This window comes from Hibiscus syriacus, unplaced genomic scaffold, assembly GCF_006381635.1.
Source record: "Hibiscus syriacus cultivar Baekdansim isolate YM2019G1 unplaced genomic scaffold, ASM638163v2 tig00111392_pilon, whole genome shotgun sequence".
Taxonomy (NCBI): Eukaryota; Viridiplantae; Streptophyta; class Magnoliopsida; order Malvales; family Malvaceae; genus Hibiscus; species Hibiscus syriacus.
Window position 1 is genome coordinate 1,603,251 of NW_024063078.1, and position 10,804 is coordinate 1,614,054.

Genomic DNA, 10,804 nt, shown 5'->3' on the forward strand with positions numbered 1-10,804 from the left:
GATTAATCTAGTTGAAAAAAAAAAGGAGCTGGGTTTTAATTTTCAAGGAAAATTATTAAAAGTCGATGACTTAATGACATTTAAACGCTCAAATTTTTTCTCAAAAAAAATCAATATGACCCTAAATTTATTTTACTTTTGATGTGACATTTAAATTGAAAAAAATAATATGACCATTTCATTGATAGAATTGAATATTGATCGTTAAGATATTGATATGATAATTTACGATGTTGATATAACGATCCACGATAGATAATAACGTAATAAGAGAGAGTTCACTCTCAATCGATTATAAAGTAGATTAAAGAAAAGAATTATCAAATATTGAATAGTTTCTAATAAACTATTATGTCGATTATAATTGGGTGATGCTTGACTAGTGGCAAGCAAGAGTTCGTCCTTCAATCGATTATAATTTTATTGTTGCTTTAACTTATGATTTAATAAATTTTACTATCTAAGAGATCAAATGTAATTTTACTAATATTTTATTATCCAAGAGATATTCTATCACGGATGCAACATCTATCATTATTGTACGATACAACCATTTATCAAGACTCTTGTTCGGCATGTACTCAAGTACTAAGGCCTTGAAATCAAGATCATTAGCTCAGCTACTAATTAATTTGATTAAGTTCGGTGACGGATGTTGCAAAGAACTCCACATTCAACGTCGAAGCTCTTAAAAGCTTACTCTAACTTGAAGACCTTTACAGCAAATGTCATCCCATCTGAGAAAGTCCCTCGGTATACAGAACCATAACTCCCATTACCAAGCAATTTGCTTTGATTGAATCCATCAGTAGCTTGATGGAGCTCATGGTAAGAAAATCGTCTCCGTGTTCCAAAAGGTAGCGAGTCTTTTTGAATTTGTAATTTGTCTTTCCTTTTCTTACAACGCAAGATAATGATAACTAGAGACACGACCAAAATTGTAGAGGCAATTGGTAGTGCTACATATATTATGAGTTTAGTTCTTGGCTTGGAATTCCTGAGAGGTTTAGTTTTGCAGGTTGGAACGTGAAGACGAGGTGCACCACACAATGCTTCATTCCCCTCAAATGGTTCAATCGAGTAGTTTCATAATGATCCTCCTTCAGGAATTTCTCCTTGAAGTCTATTGAAAGAGACATCGAAATATTTAAGGTAATGGAGTTTCTGCAAGGACTTGGGAATCCCTCCGGATAGATTATTTCTTGACAAGTCTAAGAACTCCAAACTCAACAAGTCACCAAGTGACTCGGGGAAAAAACCTGTGATTCTATTATTGGATAAGGAAAAAGCCAGAACTCATCTACTAGCAAGAGTTATTGCAATAAAAAAAACACTCAAAAATGGTTTGTATTTACTTTCAAAGTGGTTGTTCGCAATAGCGAAGATTTGAAGCATACTCAAATTCCCAATTTCTATCGGTATACTCCCCTCCAATTGGTTATCTGTTAAGAATAAGATTCGCAACTCATTGCACTTGAATAAATTGGCTGGAATTCTTCCAGAAAGCAGGTTATCCTCCAAGTGTAGTTCTTTTAAATTCGGAAGACGATCAAAATATCCTCTGGAATATCGCCGGTAAGATCCTTGTAGTTGAAATCAAAGAAATATGGTGAAAGCAAACCACTTGAAACAAAGGGTATGGAACCTTAGAGCATATCATTGCTTAGATTTATTCTTTGTAACGAAGATATATTGAAGATGGAGGGTGGTATTGAACCCGAAATTTGGTTTCCATACAAGCTCAAGATCTAACTTTGGGAGATATCCTAAAGAGAATGGAATTACACCCTTGAAGTTGTTATGGTACAGAAACAAAGTTCGAAGTTCAGTTAATGATCCCAACCGTGATGGGATTTCTCCACTGAAGCTGTTGTCACCAAGGCTTAAATATTTCAGCCATTGCAGATTGGACAATTGGACAGGTAATCTGCCATAAAAACTATTGTTTGTGACGTAAAGAAGAGAAAAAAATGATAAATTTCCCAAGTGGGGTGGAAAGGTGCCTAGAAGTCCAACCCAGTAAGGTCCACATCTGTGACTATTCAGTGTTTCGATCCGCAACGGACACCAAACCAGTTGCAAACAGGGTGGTAACAGACCAATTTATTGATACAGCAAGATAGATTTTTCTCTCTTTATATACACTAGAATGGGTCCATTAATTGGATGATCACTCTATTTATTCATTGTTAATTGTATGACCACACACTAATATATATGGTTGCATTGACAATTAAAATTAAAACAAGCCCAGAAATTTCTTAGAACATGCAATGAGGTTGAAATATTTATTTTTACTTCTTCCAGGTGTTTTTCCCCTTGTTCTAATAGTACCTCTCAACATCAGACCACCTAGGGTGAGTAAAACTCGACACGACTTTAAAATTCAAGTTCAAATTGAGTTGTAAAATATAATTTGAAAATTTCAGTTAGAGGATTGATTTTCAAGTTTGAGTCGAGTCTCTCGACTCTGTATGATATATGTATCACATATGAAAAAAATGAAGAAATATATATGTATTGTATATGATTATAAAAAATCATTTAATTTGGAATCAAATAATATCATAATATTTACAATTAAATTGAAATAGAAACTCAAAAATTCGACTCAAATTTTATAAACTCGACTCGACTCGAAAAAATTTCAAGTCAACTTCGAGTTATAAAATAGAACTCATCAACTCGAATAACTCAAAATTTTTTAACTCGACTCGACTCGTTCGAATGTTCACCCCTAACCATACCTATAAATTAACATGGATTAAACACATTGACCAAGTTTTCATGAAGTTTTGCCTGGACTTGGCAAATTTGACTCGTATCCGATTACTTGAACCAATTTTCTCAATCTTAGACCCAAACAACAAGACCCAAAATTGATCCGAAACCCGAAATAATCTGGATCAAACCGAAACCAACCCAAATTTTAGTTGGATCGAAAGCAATCCAAATTGAAAGCAACTCAAATTGAAATTAACTCAAACCGAAAGTAACCCGAATCGATAAAATCTAAACGAATGCAACAAGAACCAAAAGCAACCCAAATTTAGTTTACCCATATTCGATCCGAACCTAACTTCGACTTAATTTTAACCAGATAATTGAGTCTAAGTGTATGAATAATTTATTTATTTATTTATTTTATCTATTTTTAGCAGTGATAAATAGTAAAATGTTGTATATTTTATTCTCATTTTATATTATATTACTAGTTAATCACCACTTTGAGTAATAATTTAATGGTTCAATATAATATTTCTCAGTTAAAAGATCATCTTTATATATGATATAATAACTTCTAGCTTTGAATTTAGACTATGACAATATATATTCACATAAATTTTTTGATTTTAAAGATTTATTGATTTAAATTAAAACTTCTAGCTCTTAATTTGTGATTCGACAATATATATTCACATAAAATCATTGAATTATAAGTAATAAAGAGCAACACTGAAAATTATGATGACAAAGAGAGACAATGATTGACTTAAAAATCTAAAGGTTGACCCGAATTGAAACGATCAAAATTGACCCAAAAATCTAATGGTTAACCCAAATCGAAACCAATTTATCCGATTTTGACCCGATCCAAAGCCAACTGATCCGATATTAACCCGACCAGAAAACCAACCGATCTGGTTTTGACCCGATCTAAAAATCAACCAATCCAAATTTGACCTGACCCAAATTGAATTTCCATAGACTCAAACTAAATCCGAACCGAATCCGACCCGCTCCAAACCGAACCTAAATCGAATGCAGTCTAAATCCGAAATGTCCCGACCTAAAATAACTCGATCCGAAATTATCCGATTGCCACCTCTAGTTTTGCCCTCTTTTTTAATTAAATAATGGCTGTTTGACTTCGATGTGGAATCTCAAGTCTTTGAACTTTTTCGTTTTGGAGGCCTGCACCTCGGAGAATATAACAATTGAGAAAGAATCATATATGACGATTATTTTACATTTAATAAATTCTCGGCAGTTTGCTGGGAAACATGAGTAAACTGCAAATAATTATCATGATTAAAGATAGTGTCAGAATAAAGTTGCAGAATAGTAGATAGCTAGATATAATAGGATTGAATTGATGATGTAAACAGAACAGTAAACCAATGACTGCCTCTTCATAGAACCAGTTCAATATCCTTTAATATTTCCACTTTGATCTTGTTTAGCTTCGCAACAACCTCTTTCACATCTGGCCTCTCAGCAGGTAATTCTACACAGCATTCTAAGCCAACTCTCAAGATGGATAAAGCACAATTATTAGCTGCCGAACAATCCTTTCCAGTAGCGCTAAACAAATTGGTGTCTGCTAATTGATTCAGTGAAGATGATATTGAATCTTTCACCCAACTCTTCAAGCTTCTTTCTCCTGCAAACATTTCATCTGTAGGTCGTCTTTTTGTGAGGGTTTCCATCACGAGAATACCAAAACTGTACACATCACCTTTTGTTGAAACAATTCCTTCAGTTCCGTACTCTGTGTATGAATTTACAAGATCATCATCAATATTCAAAGATATCTTGATTGTGAAATTCTATAAAATATCTAAAATGTTGTATGCTCGAATGCTATAATTGGATTTGAACTTAATGTATATGCCTCCTTTCAATAGGTCTGAAATTCAAGTCTTAATATATACTATCCTTTCCCTTATCCACATGCTACCCTAATATTTTAAAGGGGGGAAAAAGAGTTTAAAGAGAAATATCACCTGGTGCCATGTACCCAACTGTTGCCATGGTCATGGTTTGTATCATTGAATCGTCATTACATAAGAGTTTCGCAATGCCAAAATCACTCAAATGTGCAACCATATCTTCATCTAATAGTACATTGCTGGGTTTCAAATCACAGTGAACAATGAGTGTTGCATTACCATGATGGAGATATTCAAGTGCAGATGCAACATCTATCATTATGTTCAGTCTTTGTAGGATATCCAGAAAATGGTTATTGGAATACAACCATTTATCAAGACTACCATTAGGCATGAACTCAAGCACTAAGGCTTTGAAATCAAGATTATTAGTGCAGCTACTAATGATTTTGATTAAATTCCGGTGACGGGTGGTGCAAAGAACTTCACATTCAACGTCAAAGCTCTTAAAAGCTTTTTCTAACTCTAACTTGAAGACCTTTACAGCAAAAGTCATCCCATCTGAGAAAGTCCCTTGGTATACAGAACCATAGCTCCCATTACCAAGCAATTTGCTCTGATTGAATCCATCAGTAGCTTGATGAAGCTCGTGGTAAGAAAATCGTCTCCGTGTTCCGAAAGGTAGCAAGTCTTCTTGAATTTGTAATTTGTCTCTCCTTTTCTTACTTTTCAAGATAATGATAAATAGAGCGACCACCAAAATTGTAGATGCAATTGGTAGTGCTACGTATATTATGAGTTTAGTTCTTGCCTTGGAACTCCTAATAGGTTTAGTTTTGCAGGTTGGAACACGTAGTCGAGGTGCACCACACAATGCTTCATTCCCCTCAAATGATTCAATCGAGTAGTTTCCAAACGATCCTCCTTCAGGAATTTCTCCATGAAGTCTATTGAATGAGACATTGAAACATTTGAGATAACGAAGTTTCTCTAAGGACCTGGGAATCTCTCCTGATAGATTATTTCTTGACAAGTCCAAGAACTCCAAACTGAACATGTCGCCAAATGACTCAGGAATAGAACCTGTGAGCCTATTATTGGATAAGGAGAAATTAGTGAGGTCTTTAAGATCTACAACCCCAATTGGGATATCACCGGAGAACCGATTGTTCGACAAATCCATACTAGTCAAAACCTTCCACTTCCCAATGTCAATTGGAAGAGGACCACTTAAAGAATTTGAAGACAGGTTTAGCATGAGGAGATCGGTAATCCTTGTCAATGTTGAAGGTATAGAGGAAGAAAACATATTGGAGCCTAGCAGTAGTTTCCTTAAAGAAATGAGATTACCCAAGCAAGGAGGTATTGGTCCAGACAAGTTGTTGCTCGTCAAGAACATGAAAGCCAACTTGTTTAGATTGCATAACTCATATGGGATGGATCCTTGTAACATATTTTGAGTAAGAGAGAGACTTTGCAGCTCTTCTAATCCTCCAATTGAAGCAGGTATGCTTCCTGTCAATTTATTACCGTCAAGCTCGATGTTTATCAAGCCACTTAAGTTGCCAATTTCACCGGGGATGCTACCGCTGATGTTGCACCCATAAGCAGAGAACTCCAGCAGAGAACCAGAGAGGTTCCCTATCAAACCTGGAAGTTTACCACTGATCAATGGGTTCATTCCGAATAGCAAGAATTCCAAGCCTCTACAACTTGCCAGAGAATAGAGAAAGCTCATCCCTGGGGAAGCTAAATTATTATCCGCCAGGTTGAGAATCCTTAAATTTCTTAGATTGCCCAGATTGTCAGGAATGGACCCAGAAAAGTAATTGCTTGACATGTCAAGAAGAGTAAGCTGAGAGGCATTGGAAATTAACGTCGGGAATGAACCAACAAGGTTGTTGAAATCAAGATAAAAATTTTCCAGGTTTGGAAGCCAAAGGCCCAAGGTTGATGGAAGATGGCCGGAGAGCTTATTTATATCCAAACCAATGATCGACAAAGATGAAATATTAAATATTGCGGGAGGAATAGTACCCACAAAATTGTTACCTGCTAAATTCAACACTTCTAGATTCTTTTGGTTGCCAATCTGAGCTGATATTGTACCTGCCATAAATTTATCAAACAACTATATTAGACAAATACAAGAAACTCTTTAGTTTATATTTAAGATTTCTATATCCTTAGTCAATCAATTCATGATGTACTATAAAAAAAGTAAAATTATATTTTTTTGAAAAAAAAAGTTGGAATAGACCAAATTTAAGTCTTAATTTTTTATAAGAATCGTTCTTACCTAACATGTAAAAACTGTATAATATATAAATATATACGTGAAAAGTTGTATGTAAAAAATGTATATATATAAATATATAGTTGTATAGTTAATAAAAGAGTCCAAATTAAGGATGAGTAGTTTAATAACAAGATCGATACGTTCTTAAATTTCAATGCTTAAAATGATGTCGCTTAGGTATTAATGCTGCACCAAAGTAATGTTGTTTTATTCATGTTATCAAATTGTTTGGATTTTAACGATCCATTGGTATAATTAAAATCAAAATCAAAGTTCAATATTATAATTAGAACAATTGAAAGTTCAAACATATAAATTATATACCGTCTAGAATTCAATGATATCTCTTGTAGTATATCTTAATATTTATTATTCTTTAAAATAAATTTTTGATTAGTTTTTGACTGAATTAACTTAGATTTTGGAGTTGATGTGAATGTAATTAGACATTTAGTTAATAGTAGTGTAAATATATATGTCCAGTACTCACCTGTGAAATTGTTATGACTACAATCAAAAGTCGTAATAAGAGTTAAGTTCATAATTTGCTCCGGAATTTCACCTGCGATTTTAAAATCCACATGTCCAATTCAAAACTAATTTACTGTCACTAACAAGAATTATTACAATAATAAATTAATAAACCATCAAGAGAAATATATCTCAAATTCATCTAAATTATTATATTCATTAAATGTGCGACACGGATCGATCTGAATTAGTCAAGACGAAGAGTTATAAGAACAACCAAAGAAGAAGAAAAAAACTTCTAAAAACTTGTTACCTTCAAGGTGGTTCCGACCAACGTAAATGTACTGAAGCATACTTAGATTCCCAATTTCCACCGGCAGACTCCCCTCCAATTGATTAAACGATATGGACAACATTTGTAACTCTTTGCACTTGAATAAACTGACTGGAATTCTTCCAGAAAGCATGTTAACACTCAAGTACAGTTCTTTCAAATTCGGAAGATGATCGAACATATCCTCTGGAATTTGACCAGTGAGATTATTGTAGTTGAAATCTATCAATTCTAGCGAAAGCAAATCTCTTGGGACAGAGGGTATGGAACCGGAGAGCATATTATTACTTATATAAATCTTCTGCAATGAAGATATATTGAAGATGGATGAGGGTATTGAACCTGAAATCTGGTTTTCCATCAAGTTCAGAGTCTCTAGCTGTGGTAGATAGCCTAAAGAGAATGAAATAACACCATTAAAGTTATTGTAAGCAAAGTTCAAATATTTCAGCCGATGCAGATCGGATAACTGAGCAGGTAAACTCCCATGAAAACTATTATTCCTGATGGAAAGAAGAGACAGGAATGATAAATTCCCCAAGTGGGGTGGAAGGGTGCCTACAAGTCCCAAACCAGAAAGGTTTAGAGCTGTGACTCTATGGTGCTTGAATCCACAACTGACACCAAACCAGTTGCAAACTGGGGTAGAAGTTGACCAATTAGTTGCCATGACATTTTTAGGGTCGATGGTAACACGGTTTTTTAATTCGAGAAGAGCAGATTGGTCTGTAAGTATGGTGGTTAATTTCAGGGAGAAAGTAACCATAGAGAAATGGACGATGAGAAGAAGGGCTAAGCTGAGGAAAGTGTTCCCCATTTGATTTTGGGTGTTGGGTCACTGGAAATGGAGTTTGTTAAGCTACCAGCAGAGGCACGACTGAGATAGCACAATCCATTCTTTATATAACACTAGAATGAACCCATGCATATTTAATTGAATGGGGTTTATGGTTTGATTGGGGTTCGAAATTTAGTTGAGGTTTATAGATTCAGATGAAATAAAGGTTGAATTCAGACTTGGATGATCAAAATAGGTTAATATGAAAATGTAGTCTAATAGCAGTCGTCAATAACAGTCGGCATAATGGTTAGCCTAAACTTGGGATGGGTATGGGTTGAGTTTTCAGTCAAGCCGATTTGATTTGAAAATTGTACATCCTCCACCCTATCCAAAAAATACACACCATTCATCCGACCCGAACCCGACCCTTCATGAAACAATATATTTATAAAAAGCATTACTTTTATTCAATAAAAAATAAGGATTTAATTAAAAAATAATAATATATAGAAGGGTATTATTGCAATTGTCTCTAAAAATATAAGATAAAATTTCATTTTTTTGGGTCGGATTGGTTCAAAATTTTTTCATCATAAATCTGAACCCAACCTGAATTTGAATTTAAAAAAAATAAAAAACAACCCGATATAGTCAGGTCGGTTTAGAACCCATTGGGTTTGGATCCCGTACCCATCTCTGGTCTAAAAAATTAATAAAATATAAAGTCAACGCATAGATAAAATGATTGAATGTTTAAGCCATGAGTGATTCGCAAATTTAGTGATTAAATGAAAATTTTGTGATTCGAACGGTTTAGATATTCGACCTACCACTATCTAGTGATGCCTCTTCCCATTCCTGCAACAAGTCCATTAACATCTGATTCAAATAATTAAAAGTTTACGAGAGATGAAAAAAGGAGAATCAAAATGACTTTGGTTCGGCCTTGTTCGAAGAGCTGATTGACGACATCATATGTGGGAGGGCCACCGTGTCGCCATTGAACGTTATCTGTTTAGGAAAGACCTGTACTTATCTCTCCCTGTAACTGTCGCCATTTCTACACCTTTGAAACGGTCTTTTTGAAATTTTGATGAATTGCATTTAAAACTGCTCCAACTGCTCCACTTTTTATACGCCAAGCTTTGGCAATCGTGATAAGGCTAATTACTTCGAAAACGAAAGTTTATTTTATTATTATTATTAATCATGAGATAGTTTGATTCCTGAAAATTAAAATTAAAATTTCAATGAAAATAAATAAATAAATAGATTGAGAAATTTTTTGGGGCAAAACACATATCTTTTAGTAATATAATTTTTTTATTTGCGACGGGCCCAAATAAAATTTAAGAACGATAAATAATTAATAAAAAAAATTAAATTTTAAGATCACACATATTTATCCTAAACAAAGAATGGATCCACGGATGGTTGAGATAGTAACACTTTTTTTTTTGAAAAATAAGTACTTTGTATTGATAAGGATACAAGGTACATCATCTCATGGACATCATTAAAAAACTTCCCTAAACCTATTTAGAGGAAAAAGAGTGAACCATAAGGTGGAAATAACAGAAAACCATAAATTAGCTCCTGAAAAAACACACATTGCCTGAGAAATAGAAGACTACATCAACTCAGTATGAAGGCACTAACCACAAAATAACCTTTTAGTTACCCCAATCCACCCCACAAAACATGACTAGCTGACTTCAATACATCAAACAATAAATCCTCAAGGACAACATCCTAGCCTTCTGAATGAAAAAACTACCATAACACCTCGTAACCAAGAACCATCCAAAAAGAACACCCTTCACCTTCTCATCTACGGCATCATAAATAGTCCTAAACTCACTACATCACAAGTAAAATCAAAACAAATTATACACGTGAGAGATCACTCCAAACCCCGTAGCCAATCGATAAAAACTAAGTTATTCTCAAAGACCGAAAACAATCACCTAAACAACCCCGACTATACTCTAAAAACATCTACGAGAACACATATCTAATGACAAAGCTTCTAAAGAGCCACAATTTAAGGACTACCAACGAAAAGTCCAAGTTGCCTACCAACAGACACTGCCTCCTGCGCTTCAACAAAAGCTTCAACTCACTTTTGTTGTAAAACAGAATCTGAAATAGATGTATCTGATAATTCAGATAATAATAGACCCGAATTATAATCATTTATAAGTAAATTAATTTTTTTAGAAAACAAGTATAAGATGGGTTTAATTTAGTTTAATTAACAATATTAGTAATATATTATATAAAAAGATATAAAATTCATATATTTA

At 34.0% G+C, this 10,804-nt stretch overlaps 1 protein-coding gene across 1 annotated transcript; it reads right to left on the reverse strand.

Annotated features, from left to right (window-relative positions):
* Window positions 1-4,075: 4,075 nt before the first annotated feature.
* LOC120160279 (putative receptor-like protein kinase At3g47110) lies at window positions 4,076-8,668 on the reverse strand. Its single transcript, XM_039170694.1, has 4 exons — window positions 7,697-8,668; window positions 7,403-7,474; window positions 4,728-6,722; window positions 4,076-4,492 (listed from the first exon to the last, which is right to left on the reverse strand). The coding sequence occupies exons 1-4, from the start codon at window positions 8,532-8,534 to the stop codon at window positions 4,134-4,136; spliced, it is 3,264 nt and encodes a 1,087-aa protein (XP_039026625.1). The 5' UTR covers window positions 8,535-8,668; the 3' UTR covers window positions 4,076-4,133.
* Between the last annotated feature and the right edge of the window lie 2,136 nt (window positions 8,669-10,804).